Source organism: Trematomus bernacchii, unplaced genomic scaffold, assembly GCF_902827165.1.
Source record: "Trematomus bernacchii unplaced genomic scaffold, fTreBer1.1, whole genome shotgun sequence".
Lineage (NCBI taxonomy): Eukaryota > Metazoa > Chordata > Actinopteri > Perciformes > Nototheniidae > Trematomus > Trematomus bernacchii.
In genome coordinates, this window is record NW_022987469.1 from 4,186,703 (window position 1) to 4,206,144 (window position 19,442).

A 19,442-nucleotide genomic window follows, 5' to 3' on the forward strand; every position below is an offset into this window, starting at 1 on the left:
TGTCAGAGGCGGGGGGTGAGATCAACCTGAGCAATAACAGTTCATGGCGAGTACGGCAAATGAAAGTAACAAGCAGTAGCGCTGAGCAAACTGCTTGTTTGACAGTCAGAAAGTGAATACTTTCCAGCGGACCCTGCCGTGAGTTAACGGGAGAATAAACCCTGCCGTGAGTTAACGGGTGAATAAACCCTGCCGTGAGTTAACGGGAGAATAAACTCTGCCGTGAGTTAACGGGAGAATAAACTCTGCCGTGAGTTAACGGGAGAATAAACTCTGCCGTGAGTTAACGGGAGAATAAACTCTGCCGTGAGTTCTGGTGGACGAGCAGCACTGCAGTATCTGAGTTTGGTTCCAGTCCATTAATCAGTCATGTCTTTACAAGAGAAATTATTTTCTACAGAGTGCATTCTGTAATTTGAAGTTAGATATTGGCTACAATGTTGGTGTGATAATAATATAATATATAGTTTTACCTTTTCAAAATAGAAACCTATTCAATTAATTTCATTTATTTAAAAGGTATCACAATTTCTGTAAATGTGAAAATGCTGGCCAGCATGCTAATATTGCTATGCTATGCAAAGTTTTGCTTGAAAAGTGATTGACTAAATGAAGTAGAAATAACCTGAGAACCCATGATGATCTAAACTTTTAGTAAACTTAAATGTGGTATAAATGAAAGGTGTAGCTCTGTGTTAAATATTAATTATTTTTTTTCAGAGGTTCACACTAGTTTTCACCTTGCTTTGTTATATCACAATTATATTTTTTTCTTAGAACTAGCTAAATATTGGGACTGGGGGAAAGATCTTCAGGATTGGTTTGGCAGGAGCTGTATCACTTCGTTGCTGCAGCAAATGTCTTTCTCAATTCTCCAGACGTAAATCTTCAGTGTCTGACATCAGTTCAGCTCTCCAGTGTTCTGCTTGTGATCCAAAAGTTCCCTTACACTAGTGTTCAGTAAACAGAAAGGAAGTTAAGGAGGTTTCAGTTCAAGCTGATGTACTCTCTGTGCACACATTATTACATTCTACATTAACAACATGGTGGAGCACATGAGTAATGCTGTGTGCATGAAACCATTCTTCTGTTCTACCCTATTAGTGTGTTTTGTTCTCATACTGTACTGTCTGTACAGCTCAATTCCAGTCTCTCTGACACGCACGCACGCACGCACGCACGCACGCACGCACGCACGCACGCACGCACGCACGCACGCACGCACGCACGCACGCACGCACGCACGCACGCACACACACACACACACACACACACACACACACACACACACACACACACACACACACACACCACACACACACACACACACACACACACACACACACACACCCACCCACCCACCCACACCACACACACACCACACACACACACACACACACACACACACACACACACACACACACACCACACACACAAAGTTACCTGTGTAGCCTCCAGGATGAAGTCGTGGATGTTGATCTGTTCCTCGTTGGACAGACAGAGTCGGTCTTTACTGATGAGGGTGACAGTGAACGCCTCACAGTTCATGGCCTCCTCCCGACTGGGCCAGTACACAAACTCATCCTCTGCCTGTAGAAGAGCACAGGGACCGCCTTTATTTATTCACTGCATGCAACACATTGTCACAGGGGACGGAATTACTGCAGTATTTATGTGCTTATTGAATAAATAAAAGCTAGTCGTGGGGCAAAACATTTGGACTGGAATTTCTACTTTGATTGTGTAAATTACAGTAATGTTTACATTTGGAGGTATGTGAGAGACTTTGTGGTGTATGTATGTTTGTGTGTGCATTACACTGTACATGGTGAGCTATCTGGGTGCGGCTCTGCCAGAATTATTAATAAAAAACCAAATGCGCTCGACAGACCCACATAAGTTAGATAAATTGTACGCTCAGAGTGTAAAAAAAGAACGAATACATTCAGTAGCCAGAGCAGAGGCCTGTACTACGAAGCCGGATTTTCGCTTAGCCGGCTGACTTCAGGGAAAACTCGGGCTTTCTGGTCCTACGACGCTGGTTCTCTTTTTAGCGGGCTAGATCTCCATGGTAACTTATGCTGAGCGGCTAACCTGCTCGGGAGGAGGTTAGGTTGCAGGCTAAGAGATCAACTCAGTGAAAGCACCGCCTGCTGACCAATCAGAGCTCCGTGTGCAGAGTTTAAAGCTATCAAGTCATATTACAGGATAGAGGAAATACAGAAAAACTGCCGTTGCAGGAAAGACGGCCGGCAAAAATCAACTGACTGTGTGAACGTGAACATTAATAGAATATCCCCTCCCATCTTCAGAGCAATCTGACTATTATAACATTAGCGTTAAGAAAGCTTACTTAAATATCTGCCACAACATAAGTGACCGGATCAAAGTAACATTAAGTACAGTCCGCGGCACTGTGAGTGCAGACGTCGATGTGTCCCATTATCATTCATATCATATCACATCATAATGTATCATATATTTCCTTATCTGAGTCAGCTGAGCCGTATCTGGCCGTGCAACACTCACAGTGTCACATACTGTATGCAGAAGTATTATTTTAAGCAACACATTAAGTTGACGAAACACTCGAGTCAAATGTAATTAAAGTCATATCCACTCGTGTCTTGGACGGGGCAGTGATATCATAAACCTGTTAATGTACGCATTCAAACACTTTTTCTGTTACCAGCTGTATTCACCTTGCAGGTGCAGCTATGTGGCTTTGATCCTGGATAAAGTGTTTAAGTCATGGATGTTTAAAGTTTAACTTCTTCATATTTGACTAATATTAAAGTTCACTTTTCATTCAGGAAGTATGACGCTGCGCTGTCAGTACGCTTGTCCATGTTTGTGATTGGTCGAATGCTCCAAATACCACCCCTTTCATGTGAACGCGCACCTAACTAGATAGGACACGGCTGGCTTGAGCGATCCACTTGATAACCAGCGTCGTAGTACAGTTTAGCCAGAGCGCGTATGTTGTGGATTGGGCCAACCGGCTAACTCAAACATATCCAGGTTAAGTTGAACCAGCTTCGTAGTACAGGCCTCAGGTGTCAGAGCCATCCTGAAAAAGGCATGAATACAGACATTGAAATTGACCTATGTTTAATCTTCTCCCTCGTCAGAGAACGCACGTTAGGCTGCTAACCACATTTACACAAAATATCACATGTGTAACTGCGGCTCATGAAAAAGTGTGTGATTCATAATAAATTAGACATTTAAACGCTGGCTTATGGGCAGACAACGCAGGCATGCATATGAGGTCAAAGTGGTAGATTGCCATAGTATCCCTCTATAGTGTGTGTGTGTGTGTGTGTGTGTGTGTGTGTGTGTGTGTGTGTGTGTGTGTGTGTGTGTGTGTGTGTGTGTGTGTGTCTATAAGTCTGTGGGTATCTTTGTGTTTGTGTTTCCTACCAGTCCCTGGTTGGCAGGCAGCATAACAATAATTTGTGCGTTGTGGTCCCAGATCATTCTCCAGAAGTCTTTTGTGGTATGAGGCAGAGGATGCTGGGTAATGATGAACTCATTGCTCCTGTAGTAACCCTGTAAGAAAAACAGGTTGTCAGAGTTAAACTACATTTATTTGGCTTTAGGTTCTGCTTTAAACAGAATCAACACATAACGTTAACATCACAGTCAGCTGATCAGCTGAGAGCCCCCTGCAGCTGGGGGTGGTCACCCCTAAAGGACTAACCACGGCTGGGGGGGTTCAATCTGATCTGGGTGAAATGTAGCCCTGCCTTCATTGATGGATAATAAAAGTACATTTACTCCAGTACGGTACCTAAGTACATTTTTGAGGCACGTTTACTTTACCTGAGTATTCTCAGTGTATACCGCCATTACGCATTAGAAGTACTTTTAATGTGGGTAATATAAGTATATTTGGATGCTGATGCTTTTTTATACTTATAAAATCTGTTCGCTACTTTTACTTAAGGACAACATCTGAGTACGTTTTCCACCACTGCCTGTCTTTGATAGAAAATGACTGCACTACTGAGCAGTGAAATAGACTCTACAGGAAGTGACGGCAGTGACGACAGCTGACAACAAAGACATAATAATCACCACATGGCAAACTACCTCCTTTACAGACTTTCGGGTCATCGGTTGCTCCCAACTTCTTAGTTATGCTTTAAAGGGCACTCCACAATTTGACACACCAAGGTCAGTGAACAAGTCATTTCCCAGCCTGGTACATAATGAATTTCGCCATTCTAGTTTTTCATTAACTTTGAGAAAATTGCTCAACACCATCATCTGGGTTATCGCAGACAGGCTTAAGACTTCAAAGTTTTAATAGAACGCTTGTATTACAGGACAGTAGTGGTCTCCATGGTTACTAGAGAACCAAGACTTGAACATAAGTTGTTGATGTAGCTCAGACATCGGTGTATGGATGTGTGTAATAACTCAGTGTAAGAGTCAGCATGTCTCTGGCTCTGCTGCTTGATGTCGAACATTATTTTCTAAATCTGTCTTTTGCAAGACTTCTGGAGAACCCTGCTAAAGGTTTCTGAAAGTATCTGATTTAGTTAAAGCCACCCCTAATCTCCATATTCCTGTTAAGCCAATGTCAACATGAGCAGCGAGAAAATGTGTGCATCACGATTACAAAATCACAGACAGTGATTCTGAATGAGTGAGTTTTTACCTGATAACATGTGACCTGTGACCGTGTGTGTGACCATGTGACCTCTATCGTTTTTCCAACCCAGTTTAGACTCCACCACGCCACAATAGAAAAGTGGATATCAGTAGATCGTTACAGCGGTCTTGGGCAAATGGAATATGTGTTAACCTCTGACAGTGTTGGAAAGTAACAAAGTACATATACTCAAATACTGGCTACATTTAGTTTGCTGGTTTATTCTTCTTAAATCTATGGTGAATTCTTATTTTTATATTAAAAAGTGCTATGTTTATCAATCTAATCTGAAAAAGCTGCTCTATGAAGCGCCTGTAACTGTCAAATTCATATTTCGTGGGATGAAAACTCCAAGGCAGACGCTCTGATGCTGCGTCGATGATAGTCTTGTGAAAGTGGGCGTGGTTGAATCTCTACTGGGTTGGAAAAACAATAGAGACTGCTCAGTAAAAGCATGGAGGAGAGACTGGAGGATCAATGATTGACAGGAGAAGGGAAAGTGCTCACCATGATGTAGGAGGCGTTAATGTAGTCAGTGCCTTTAGTGCCGGGCAGAGGTGCCAGGCCGACCCTCGCTCGTTCCGCTGCTCACAGATACACAGAGAGAGAGGGAGGGGGGAGCCATTTAGCAGTTTATTAGAACAGAGCAATCACACTGAAAGGACAGTATGTGTGCATTCATTCATCCTAATGCTGATGGTTGGGAGTAAACAGTTCTTGGTAATGCTTGACTGGTGATTGAGAGAAGTATTACAGTGTGTGAAACAGCTGCAGATCACACACAGCAGCTGAGTAATGATAATGAGAGCAGACAGCGTGTACATATCAGAGGGGCCATATTCAGCTAGCTACAGTTTGAAAGGCTATTATGGAAATGCGTTAACTATGCTGAACACGGAGTTGTTTTAATGTTGTTTTAAAACTGATCGCAACAACATTTATACATGTAAGGGCATTCAAAATAGAACAAAAACTTTTTTTAAATTAGATCAATTGTGTAATTGGTATGATTTACAGTATTGTTAAATACAGGAATTTATACAACAAGTTTTAGTCATGGTTGGCTATAGTGGTTTATGTTAAATGTGAAGATGAGCTGTTAGCAAAGAGTTAGGAAAAATAAGCTTTTCCTGAAAATACCATATAGCATGAAGCGCAAATCATAGACAGCTAACAGAACTTAACATGAATGACGACGATAAAAATGATATATCTCTATGGAACAGCACATAAATACGATTCAATAATAACATGATCTTCTTTAATGCAGATGATGTAATGGTGATCAGTGAATGATGCGACTAGTCTCTTATTGCATCGGTCTTTATGGTTTGGTTATTACTACTGGAGCAGGGTTCACTTCAAATGTAGTATTTGTTTAACATGAGTGTAACACTTACATGGCACCACAGAGGAATTTCGATTCTTCTCTTTGTTGCACTCCTTCTGAGCGTTGAAGCATTCCATGAATCGGTCATTACACTGTGTTACCAACTAAAAGACAAAAGAAGAAGAGTTACACTTTTAAACATTGTAATGACAGACCACCTCACAGTTAGGAAGTGATTTCATTTAAAGAACTCTGGGATTTGGTGAAATATGCCTTGTTCACTGTGTCAGTAACCATTTCAGTCTTAGTGGTTCAGTCTCAGCTAACATACTAGCATACGATTATTCCAAAGCTAATAGTATAGTTCTAAAATAAAAGCTGAAGGTAACACAGAAAGCAGCTAAGAGCAGAACAACCCCAAACTAGCTGAAGCAGTTGGGAAACAAGCAAAAAGACCAGAAGAAAAACAAAAGCTCGACAAACAATGACTACATTCAGAAGAAGTCATTGGCTTAATCCTAACCTTGTCAGGGAGGCATGAAGCATTCCCATAACAAAGAAAGCTATTGATTGGCACATTCCCTCCATCTGGTCAGGACCTTGGATATCGTGATGAAATACCAGGATTTACCTTGCTACTAACAACCCTCCTCATACCTACAAACAATATACATGAATGATAAGAATATCTGATGCATTTAATTAGTGCCCGGAATCAGCAATGTGGCATACTGTAGGTTGAAATCTCAAACAAGCAATGTGCTTTTTACTATAATAATGAAAAAGTATGTTATTGTTAAGAATTTACTGATTTCAGGGAAACCTACTGTCTTTGTTCTGGAGAGAAGTTTAATCCCCATTATATGAACCCTTTGACATTAAAGGTCCCATGACATGGCCATTTCTACTGATCATAATTCCATTGTTGAGGTCTACTAGAATAGATTTACATTGTTCAATGTTCCAAACTCACATTGGTTTCTCATACAGCATCTCTGTATAGTATGTGTATTCACTCTCTGTCCTACACGACTTGTTGGAGCTCCTGCCCCCCCCTCCCTATGAGCCCACTGTGCTCTGATTGGTCAGCTCGCCCACTCTGTTCTGATGAGTCCACCACCGTTACAGCGGAACATCAGTGATTATGTGTTACAATGGCGTTTGTTAGCAACCAGAAAATGACACCAGTAATGACAAACAGATGAGAATGCTGCGTGGGGTCTGGGTGCCGTGTTGGCGGGACGCTGCGGGGCTCGCTGCTGCGAGGAGCGGACAGTGTGAGCTGGGTTCATTTCCTGCTTGCTGCATGGGGTCTGCGAGACAGTGAGACATCGCGAATGGACGCGGGAAGAGGGGGGGTGGGTGCTGAGGGGGCTGCAGCACCCCCATCTGCGAGGCTCCACTTTCCAGAGTTTTACTCGCTACAGGGTGTACTTTGAGGGTTTGTGACTCTGCACACCGTTTACAAGCATAAAAACCTTCATAACACACAAGGGGACGGGTAATAGCCGGAAAAGCATGACATGGGACCTTTAAGCCTCTTGACACCCTATGCTGATAGTTAAAAGCTAAAAGCTAGTAGGCTAATAAGTTGGTAAGATAATAGTTAGCAGGTAATGCAACCTGACTCAGCAGCAGTTACATTAACGAGGCGAATGCTGAGAGTTTGAAATCACCTTAAACTGTCTCTCCAGATGTGTGCGCCCGCTCCTCCCTGGTGTCCTGATGTTGTGGAAGTAGCTGTGAAGCTGGCTCGCTGCCACCTCTGTCTCCTTCCCCAGAATGGCTTCCATCAAGGCATCGTGGATGAAGATGTACTGCTCCTAGATCAGCCAAACGGTGAGAAAAATACCTTTAGAGGCTCGTCTGTTTGACATGCCCAAACCATACGTTTGCATTCCAATAGCAATTTTTAAATAACACAAGTATGAGTTACAGCCCTTTTGGGGATTTTCTTAAGACATGAATGTTCAACAAAGAAGAAATGAACTCTCTTTCCTGTGCAAACGGTTGAAAAAAGTGATATGATGTATCAGTCTAACCACACATGCATTCCAAACATACACCCTCCTGAAAGATGCAAGAGGAGTCAGATAAACTTATATTAACAATGTGTTTACAATGATTTGGTCAAACAAAGTCGTTTTGGTGCACTCAAACAGTCCGTGAAAGATGGCCAATAGTCATTTCCTGCATGTGTGACAGTGCCTTCATGCCTTCCAGGTGACTTTCTCCATGTTGGTCCTCGCATGGCCTGTCTTCTATTGAATCGGTCTGGTGAGTTTTTACAAAGATAACTTTTGCAGAGTGTAAAGTTTCCATGTATTGGGTACATGTACATTGATGTTAACCACTGAATACATTCTAAACATGATCCTCTGGCATTTATTCATTACACCTTAATGTCCACTTGAGAACAGAAATGTGAAACTCTTGGTTACCATAATTAGGCCTGTATTATAAACAGGAAGGATGGATGAAGCATGGGGTAAGCAGAAACCTGTTAGTGCTGCTTTACCTGAGATAAGTCTAACAAACATTTCTCATACACACACAGATACACACCTCAGTCTGGACTAGGTAGTTGCGCTGGGTACGAATGTGTTTGAGGAAGCCAAGAACATTCACTGTGCTCTTGTCTCTGATCTGCCGCAGCATGCTGTCCAGCACCATGTAGGTCCCGGTCCGACCCACTCCAGCACTGCAGCACAAACCAGGCCAAAGACAGGAAATATTTATATTCTCATTACGCATTTAATTCACTGTTGTTATTATGTAAGGGTCTACATCAAAGATAAACACCTTTAAATTAAACAAAAAAATTGAAAAATAGAAACGTACTTCTTATAAAATATATATTTCCCAAATTGCTATTGAGCAAAACAAAACACAAATTATTGGAAGTCCAGATATAGGAGTGCCCAGTGGCTCACACATGTGGACGACAGGTTGGACGGACTCTAATTCATGTTTTGACGGTCGTGTTGTGTGCCTCAGCTTTGGCAGAGTCTTCATGGTGTAATTATCCTGTCACGTCAGACTGTGAATGTTTCAGGATGTTGTCATTCGTCCGCAGACATAACCGTGACTTAAAAATCACCATACCTATTTTGTTCTGCATGCTCTTTCGAACTTGCTATGCTACTGGAAGTAAATGTTTTATTTTCCCTGCGATATCATAAATGAAGTTAACGGGAGGCAAGTACTCGCCATTTTAATTTCACGCATGTGTGACTGTGCCGTCAAGCCTCCCAGAAGATTTTTCTTTCATTTTGGGCATCCATTATTCTTAAAGACATGGTAGCCTTGTTGGCATGTGTACTCTCACATTGAAATGTAATCAGAATGATGAACACATAGACTACTCTCAGATTCAGGACTTCCTGTTTCCTCCAGAGCAGCAGAGTGAACGTGAGTGTGTGTATGTGTTCTGTTTTTGCCTGAGCCCGAGGATGTGTGTGTGTATTTGCCAGTACAAATGGTAACAATGAGTGGTGTGTCTGCAGCCACAGCGCGAGGCAGTGTGACACGTTATTATCGACGCTCACACGATAGCAGAGCGCTTCATACTGAATCCCCCGGGGCCACAGTCAGTGGACAATTACCAGCAACTTCCCCACCTGCCTTACTGTAAAATGCCCTAAATACAAGCTTGCAACTGTGACAGCAGGTTCAATAAAGCTGTTTGGATATGCAGTCGTTGCAAAAGCAAAGCAGGTTAGGTTCATTTGTAATATCTCTGCCTTGAGGCCCTACAAAAAGTGCTTTATTCAAAGTAAATCAAGGATGAAATTGATGCCTCTGTTCACAATAATCCAAAAGACCTTAAATTAAAGTGTACAACAACAAAATAAAATAGTCAAAATGACCGCACACACTATGAATAGGGATCAACAGTTAATAACTCTGGTGAAAGATGGATGAGTGGTGGAGGGGGTACAGTCAGTACAGTGGGATGTAAATCAGTACCTGCAGTGGACCAGCATGGATCCCATGTCAGGCAGCTGTGCAGCGGAGGACCTGCGGACAAATGTGAGGATGGGCAGGGTGTACTCCGGGACCCCCATGTCGGGCCACTGGGTGTAATGATACTGAAACACCGTCCGCTCACTCTGCGCCCGCGCCTTCCCGCTCCCCTTCCCACCCTGCATGGTGATAAGAAGCAAAGAGAGGAGGAAGGCATCAAAGCTTTGAACGTATCAAACTGGGGGAGGGACAAAAAAAAGAACAATTCCATAACCTCTAAAATATGTTACAGTTTTTGCAATTAACCACAAACCTTTTAAAGTAGATTCAAATATGTAAAGGTTTTACTAGCCTATGAACAAACTACAGCATAGTTTTGGCAGTAAACGTCTTGCATACAGCGGAAGATAGGATTTACTTAGGATATAAAGAAATAAAGAGTGCAAATAAAATGGGGCAAGTCAAATGCAGGAATAATAAAGTATGTACAATAGGATGGAACTAGAGAATGCAATTCCTGAAGAAATTGCTAGTGGGAATGCTTTATGCTGAAAATCTGACGCTAAACTGCTATGCTGAAATGTAATGTGTAAGAAGAAAGTGAAGAATTTAGATTGAAATGATACATGAACACTGGGGGCTTGAATGTGTGATGAGAGAAGAAAAGAGAGTAAAAAGGCTTGGAAAAGCAGCAGAATATTTGAACTGCAAACTTTTGAACTAACTTCAAATCAAATCAAATCAAATCAGGTTTTATTTATATAGCACATTTAAAAGCGATTTTTGGTCGAGCCAAAGTGCTGTACATGTAATAAAAACACAATTACTACAAACACAGTAAACGACAATAAATTACAACAGATATATCTTAAAAACGAAATAAAAATAAAACACACAAAAGTCAGGAGTCGTGCTCCGCTCTAACTAGAAAGCCAGAGAGAAGAAGTGTGTTTTTAGTTTAGATTTAAAAACCCCTAGGGTCTGGGCCGACCTCACATGGAGGGGCAGAGTGTTCCAGAGCCTAGGGCCAGCTGCTGCGAAGGCTCGGTGCCCTCGGGTTTTTAGCCTGGTCTTGGGCACTACCAGCAGCAGCTGGTCAGCAGACCTTAAAGCTCTGGCTGGGGTGTAGCGCTGGAGCAGTTCAGTTATATAGGCCGGAGCCAGCCCATTTAGGGCTTTAAAAACAAATAAAAGGATTTTAAAATCAATTCTGAACCGAACTGGAAGCCAGTGTAATGAGGCCAGAATAGGGGTGATGTGGTCACGCTTTTTGTGGCCAGTCAGCAAACGTGCAGCAGCGTTTTGGACTAGCTGTAAGCGTTTGATTGAGGCCTGGTCCATACCCACATACAGAGCGTTACAATAGTCCAGTCTCGAGGTTACAAATGCGTTAATAACCCTTTCTAAGTCATTAAAAGATAAATACGTCTTGGTTTTGGCCAATAGTCTTATTTTAAAAAAGCAGGATTTTACTACGGTGCTGACCTGCTTGTCGAATTTAAAAGTGTCAGTTCAGGTCACTCCAAGGTTCATGACCGAGGGGAGGATGTTTTTTTTGATAGAGCCCAGAATATCAACCGGAGAGGCTGGAGGTTGCGGTCCAAAAAAGATGACCTCGGTCTTGCTCTCGTTGAGGTTGAGGAAGTTTTTGCTCAGCCAGGATTTTATCTCTGCTAAGCAGTCCATCAGCTGCTGTAGTGAGTGTTTGACATTTGCTTTGAGAGGCAGATAGATCTGTACATCGTCGGCGTAGCAGTGGAAGGGAATGTTATGTTTTGTGAGAATTGAACCTAGGGGCAGTATGTACAGTAGAAAAAGGATGGGGCCCAGAATCGAGCCTTGGGGAACCCCACAGGTAAGAGGGGCTTTGGCAGAGGAGAAGGCACCTAGCTGTACCGAGAAGCTACGGTCTGTCAGGTAGGACCTGAACCATGCAAGGGCAGAGCCTGTGATGCCAGCGGACTGTTCAAGCCGTGACAGCAGGATGCTATGGTCCACAGTGTCAAAGGCAGCTGTCAGGTCTAACAGCACCAAGACAGCTGGGCTACCTGAGTCGGCGGCTAGGAGCAGATCATTAAAAACTCTTAAAAGAGCTGTTTCAGTGCTGTGCATGGGTTTGAAGCCAGACTGAAACTTTTCATGGATTCCATGGATGGTTAAAAAAGACTGCAGCTGGGCGTAGACTACTCGCTCCAGGGCTTTTGATAAAAAAGGTAGCTGGGAGATGGGCCTAAAATTTGCGAGAATGGAGGGGTCGAGATTTTTCTTTTTAAGGAGTGGCTTAACCACGGCATGTTTGAAGGCAGCTGGGACACATCCTGAGGTAAGAGAGGTGTTTAAAAGTAATAAAATACTTGCTCCAACTGAATCAAAAACATCTCTGAGAAGGCGAGAGGGAATGCTGTCTGAGGTGCAGTTTGTCGGCCGCAGGTGCTTGACTACATCCGAGAGAGAAGAGAGGGATACAGGCTCAAAGTGGTCGAGGACAGCAGGGCACAGAAAAGGAGCAGGATCTGGGGTAGCACTAGTGTGGGCTAGCCTAAGAGCAGATACCTTTTCAATAAAAAATGTAAGAAACTTATCACAGAGAGTAGTTGATGGGACAATAGAAGAAACATCACAGGGATTAATGATCGAGTTGAGGACATTAAAAAGAACCTGAGGTTTATGGCTGTTTTTGGAGATTAACAGAGAAATGTGCTCTGTTTTGGCTGCTTTGACTGCCGTCTGGTAGTCAGAAAGGCAAGCACGAAGGATTTCTAGGGAGACATGGAGTTTATCCTTTTTCCATTTTCTCTCTGCACGCCTGCAAGCGCGTCTGAGAGCACGAGTACAGTCATTGAGCCACGGCTCTGATAGAACTTTGGTGCGTCTAAGCGTAAAAGGAGCAACAGAATCCAGTATTAGTGTGCATGTCGAGTCAAACATGGAGATAAACTCATCAGCATTAAAAGCACAGTTCACATCTAATTTACAGATCGGAGAAGCATTAAAAACATCAGAGAACTGTGAGGCAGTCAAGGGGTTAATCGAACGCAGACGACGCGCCGGGGCACGTGATTCGACTCCTGCGGAAGGGATGGTGGTTGTAAACAGAACCGGTAAATGGTCTGAGATACGCGTTGCTGCACATATTTCATCCACAGATACAGACAGTCCAAACTAATACTAACTTGATGGCGAATGATCTGTCGCCATGGCAACGGTATTTGATGACACCCCATTAACGCTTAGATGTGTTGATGGCTGCATCGTTACCAAACCTGTGAAGTTTTGGGCCGTTTGGAGCATTTTCACTGAAGTTATGAGAAAACCGTGTTTCATAGCGAGCATGATGTTGCCATGGCAACGGTATTTGAAGAAATCTCAAAACTGTCACGTAGATGTCTTCACGGCTGGACTGTTAGCACACATGTGAAGTTTGAGCACTTTTTGACCATTTTCACAGGAGTTATAGCAATATCGTGTTTTACGGCGAGGGATGCGTTGCCATGGAAACGGCATATGGTAAGATCTCAGATTTGGCGTACAGCTGTTGAGCCATGGACCGGTGATATACAAGTGAAGATTGGGGGACGATCGGACCGTGTCCATTGGAGTTACAGCGACATCGTGTTTTATGGCAAGGGATGCGTTGCCATGGTAACACCACGTTATGTAACATCAGATTTGAGGTAGAGCTGTTCAGGGCCACAGTGTTAACCATCATGTGATGTTTGGTGGCGTTCTGAGCATGTCAGTTGGAGTTATGACATCATCACACAGGTGTTTGTGTTTGAGGTGACGACGTTAGGAAACACCTGTGTGTGTGTCCAGAGATCAAAGGTTACCATGGTGATGTGCAGTAATCAGTGAGAGGAGAGCCTTTCCATTGTTCTGAATGAGGGATAAACCTCTTACATGTGAACGTTTTGTTGAAGAACCGTAGCAGATATCGGTGAAATGTCAACGCGTGAAGCATGTCAGGACCCCGACGAGCGTCTCAGTGTGCTTTTTGTGTACTTTCGGGTCAATAATGTGGCCTTTTTGGCAGATTAACTAAAGGTGTGCGGCTGCTGCTGTGAGGAAAGATCAGGCTGAATTTATAATGGGCCTTAATGGAGACATGTTGAACGTTTTTGTCACTTCATGCCCTCTAGAGGCATTTTTTCTGTTCAATTATTTTTTATTTTCCAACCTAGGAGAGGTTTTCCTACGTTTTTCATGAAGAATTATGTCTCAGGAGTGTAGGGTTTGGGAATTATGGCAGGTTTAAAAAAAATATGAAGGCGAATTTTAAGCTGTCCCCCACTCTAGCTGTGACATCACGCACTCTAGCCTTAACGAGAAGAAGGCCTCTTTACCAAGGTCTGAACAATGTCTAATATCTCTAAAAGTATGAATCTGATTTAAAAGTTGTCGAACACGAATAATGTCAGAAAGATGTGAAACATTTTAAAGTTGGAATGAGGTTTCTGAGTGAAAGTATGAAGTTAGCAGTTGAAGTCGCATGAAGATTTTTCAAGTCTGAAGAGTTTCTCCATTCACTTCCATGTTAAAAATGTGATGAATTATGGGATGTATCCCTGGAATTATGAAAGTTATGAATGAGAAAAGTAATAGTCATCGATTCCCGACGGAGCTGAACGTTTTGATGTGTGATATGGAGTTTCTGCGATGTGGAATGTGGGAGCAGAAGAGGAGTTGGAATGCTGTATCAGCATTCCAACTAAATAACATAAAACATAATATAAAATGAAACCCTGTTCAGTAGAACACATATTGTATATTAGAGTAATGATATATAAATAAGTGGATGTGTGGAATAAAAAGATGAAAAGTGTGTTATTGACGTGTGTGGTGGGGTCAGGAGTTCAGCCCTATGGCCTATGGCAGGGGTGGCCAACCCGCGGCTCTCGAGCGCATGCGGCTCTTTGCCCAGTTTCATGCGGCTCTTCAGTTCATATTGAATTTTATATGTGTGAGTGTGGGGGAGAGACACGGACTCCTGACAGTTAAACCTGATATTTAGTAGGTCTGTTAAGTATTGAATGCTGATCATTCTGACGTAATTTGGCCGGTCAAAGTTGTTTGGGCTCGGATAAAATCGCTCCGTTACTTTCGTCCCGTGTTACTTTCGTCCCGTGTTACTTTCGTCCCGGCTCTCCCTACGTGTGTATGTGTGGTGTTAGGTGTTAGTATGAGAGGATGACAGCGCGTCTAATTTTGATGTGGCCCAAGAGCCAATCACAATAATACCTGCGATCAGTGGCGGCGCCAGGGTATGGCTGGGGTAGGCTACAGCCATACCAAGAAATGGCTTAGCCCCACATTAGCCCCACCATGAAAAATGATGTTAAAGTAAGCAAAATAAAGTCCGCCAACTCGCGCCGAGTAAATTGCACAGACAGCAGTTAGTAAGATTGATTTCAGCAGCCACTTGTCTGGAAATACCGAAGACGAGAAACGGTTTTGAAAACTTTTGTCACGTAGTGATCGTCTTCTCAATAAAACATCTTTGATAATGTCTTCTGGCCAATCAGAATCACGATAACGGCGTGGTGTTGTTGCAGGAAGTCCCGACGGATAATTATTTTGCGGTAGTACACCATGGATGTATAATAAGAACACCTCTATATACATCGATACAACATTACGTGTTGATAGAAATCAACACGTAATGAAATAAGACCCCACGGTTTGATGATTGATAGGTGTGTGGGCTGTCTTTCATTTTGACACACAGAACAATGGGGGCTATCCACCCTTATCCACAATGTAAAGTAATTCACACAGCCTCTTCCCTCTTCTCTCTGTGAGGAGCAGCAGGTTCAGCTTTCAGAACAAAGTAAGTAACAAAAAACTAATATGGCATTCATTTTTTTAAATGTGTAGTAATAGATTTATTTATTTTTCTTCTCAAGAGAGTACCAGAATGTGTATTTTATGTTAGTATTTCAAAAAATCTCCTTGGGGGAGAATCCCCCCAGACCCCCCTACAGGGGTTGGGTTTTCAGCATGTCAACTCTTTCACCTGTGGGGAAATTGCAGGATTGGCTCCAGGTCGCCCTTTTTATTTACTACAAGACAAATGTGCCTTTTTATTTCATACAGTTCAATTTGGATTGAGACAGGGAAATAATCTAAACCTCACGCATGGTGTTTCACTGTCAAGGGGGCGATATAGCGTGTATGTAATTACATTGCAAATACTGACTTGAGCCCCACCACTGTATGGGTTAGCCCTACCATAGATTACCCAACAAAAATACTCTGGCGCCGCCACTGCCTGCGATGCAGTGAACCATTCACCTTTGAGTGGGGGAAAACCTATCGTTGATTAAACACTATCTGACCATGAACTGAGTTTGATCCTAAAATGGCAGGGAAGAAATGCACAGCTAAGCGAAAATATGAAGACGAACATAGGACGTTTTTGGTAGAGTGGGAGAGTTCATATTTTTTTATCGAATGCAATTGCAAGAAAAAAAAGACATACATTTCATGGGGGTGCTTAGGGGGTGCTATGGCTAACCTGGGGGGTGCTTCAGCACCCCCTAGCGCCCCCCTGGCGCCGCCACTGCCTCTATGAAACGTCAAGCTACACCACAGCACCCCCAAAAGAAAATATCTGGTGCCGCCACTGTTACCTGAGCTTCATGTTTCTGGTTTGTCAACACATTACAGGAGCTTCATTAGAGATGTTATTTTGCCCTGTAGCAGCAGATCAGCTTTAGATTTGCAGAGAGGAATAAACAGACCCCCCACCAGGCTCTCTGTGCTCTGTGACTAGCACCCCCCCAACACATGCTGCCTGTGTCACTTCTTCCCTCTCACTCTCACCTTTTTGACTTTAGTGTTCCGAAGAGTGAAGCGGCGCACCGTATAGCAGGCGTGAACTTTAGAGCTCTTCAGAGTCACCAGCATGTTGCCGTACTCTTCACTGTTCTCTGTCGGCCAGTACTGGTCACATTTTCTCTGTAGAACAAACACACACACATGAATCAGATCAATAGTGCATGTGCATTACAATTCTGTCAGTGTAACACGTTTCTGTGGAAACGTTTTTCACACATCCAAAAAAGAACAAACATGAGATTGAGAACTTTTTTATTGATTTCTTTGTGTACTATTTTTCTTTCTTGTTTTCCTTCTATATTTGGCTCTGTAGATACAGCTACATGAAAATGAAAATGGAAAAACTGTTGAGAATATGTCTGTATAATGAAACTGAGATATAAAGAAAACATGAGACTGAGTAAACATATTATTAAGCTGCCCTGATGTATGAACCCCTGTATATTAGTGTTGCCTTTGTGAGCAAGTACACCAGAACCATGGAATTGGCTAATCTATAATTAGCCCTAATTGTTGTTTGATTGTGTTAGTTACAATGTGTTTTGAAGTCCAAATGACTGCAGTGAGAAACTCATTTATCCTGAGCAGCAGGGAATAATGCTTTCTTTTGTCTTTCCATTTAGTGTAATCACTGTGTAATGGGGGGGGGGGGGGGGAGCTTTTGACAAGTTATGAAACATTTTTAAACCTCCCTATAAACACACAAATATACATTCAGTCTGTGTGAGATTCAGAGCGTACCCGGCCTTTCTCCACTAAGTTGGTGATCATGACGATGACGCCGGTATTTTGCTCCCACACCATCCGCCAGAAGTCGTCAAAGGTGGACTTGAGGGGTCCCTGGGCAGCGATGTAAGCTTTAGGCTTGTTAAAACCCTAGTGGATGAATAACAAACGACATAATTCATCATTACAGTCTGAAACCGGAGATTATATCTAAGATATCTGGAGTCTTGATTCTGCTCTTGCGCCATCATCTCCAAAATGATTTCTCTACTCACACACACACACACACACACACACACACACACACACACACACACACACACACACACACACACCACAGACACACACACACACACACACACACACACACACACACACACACAGATCAGTGTTGTAGGCTTCCCAGTGGAAGTACTCACATCCACATAGTTAGCGTTGATGTAGTCTGAGTGTTTGGAGTCCTTCCCAGCCAGCGGCCTCAGCTTCACCCTGCTGTGGTCGTCTGAGGAGGAAACAGAGCGGTACACACACACAGTGAGTGTGGTGTGTGAATGAGCATACACACACATCTCTCCATGTCATGTTGTAATGTTGGGACCCTTCCAAGTCACCTGCTGCCAACCAGGAAGCACATTCACCTCTGTGGTACACACTCTGGTCTGTGGTGTAGCTTTTACAGACTTTTAAACAGCATGGGACTGCCTTTAGCTCCCAGCATGCACCCTGATAAACATAAGACTGAGCTGCTATCTCACCCTGATGCTTGTATGAGACATGTGAAATATTTATTACAGAATCAAGTATTCATCGGCCTGTGTGTGGCGTCTTAGCACAGCAGGGTTTGTCGAAGTTTGTTGGTCTGGTTAACCATTAACACATATACTAAGTGTTTCAACAAATGTTAAATAAAAACTAGCAAACATAATAAACTGGGTGGAACTGGTTGCAACATTAGTTACCGCTTGGATGAAATGCCTTTGACTATAATTTCAGAGCTGAATATGATTTTCATCTCCCTGGTTAATGCATGAAACATATGGGAAATAATGAGAAGATTCTGTCAGATTTGCGGACTGGCTGAGTCTGAGATCTCTTCACATCTTACTACATTTAAATTAAAAGTGTCTTATATTTACTGCAGCAGATTGAATTACAGGATATGTGTGTATTATATCAAGAACATAGAACATGGTATACATTATGGCGTGTTGAAGTGTGTACTCACAGGCTATTATGTTGATATATCTGTTCTTGTGCTTGTTGTCGGGGTGGTTGGAGTGCTCTGACGTGAGCTTCATATCTGCAGTGCACCGTTGAACCTCCTGGACAAGGACGCACACACGCACACGCACACACACACACACACACACACACACACACACACACACACACACACACACACACACACACACACACACAAGCCGCTTTATCATTCTGATACAGTCTGTACATTTGTGGTTTGCAAGGTATCCTAAACTTGTTGCATTTTTGAAAATGTACTGTGGATGTCAAATGCTTAATTTTTTTAATGAGCATCACTTTACGATTTTTACTCAAGATATTCCTATATCTAAATCTCTAGGGGCTGCTAGCTGCGCTTCAGACTTTTTTGTGAAAAGCCAAGTGTACTATTGGTCATGTGAGACAAGAATGGATCATTTACACAAACAGATAATGTGTTTTATTCCTTTTCCTTTTTACACTTTAGGAATCAATGGTACTAGTGTTGTTTTGTTGAGATATATTCTATTTTCATAAATTCCGTTTTTATATTCTGCCTTTTGAGGTAACTTGAATCAGGTTTTATTCATTTTTAGAATCGCCTTTATGTTTTTTAATAAATAAACTTTCATTCATTGCACCACTTTATACACATGCATAAACTTCACAGCGGGCGGAACTTGTCATAAAGTCCGCGAAAAT

General features: G+C 42.6%; 1 protein-coding gene across 1 annotated transcript in view; it reads right to left on the reverse strand.

The window, feature by feature from the left end:
- Positions 1–19,442, reverse strand: part of LOC117493894 (receptor-type tyrosine-protein phosphatase gamma-like) — a 537,521-nt gene that overhangs the window by 7,995 nt on the left and 510,084 nt on the right. The window contains 11 exon segments of the mRNA XM_034144481.1: positions 1,444–1,590; positions 3,424–3,552; positions 5,168–5,244; positions 6,061–6,154; positions 7,667–7,813; positions 8,556–8,691; positions 9,960–10,135; positions 16,779–16,913; positions 17,535–17,669; positions 17,939–18,021; positions 18,745–18,841. Of these exon segments, the coding sequence (XP_034000372.1) occupies positions 1,444–1,590; positions 3,424–3,552; positions 5,168–5,244; positions 6,061–6,154; positions 7,667–7,813; positions 8,556–8,691; positions 9,960–10,135; positions 16,779–16,913; positions 17,535–17,669; positions 17,939–18,021; positions 18,745–18,841 (1,356 nt within the window).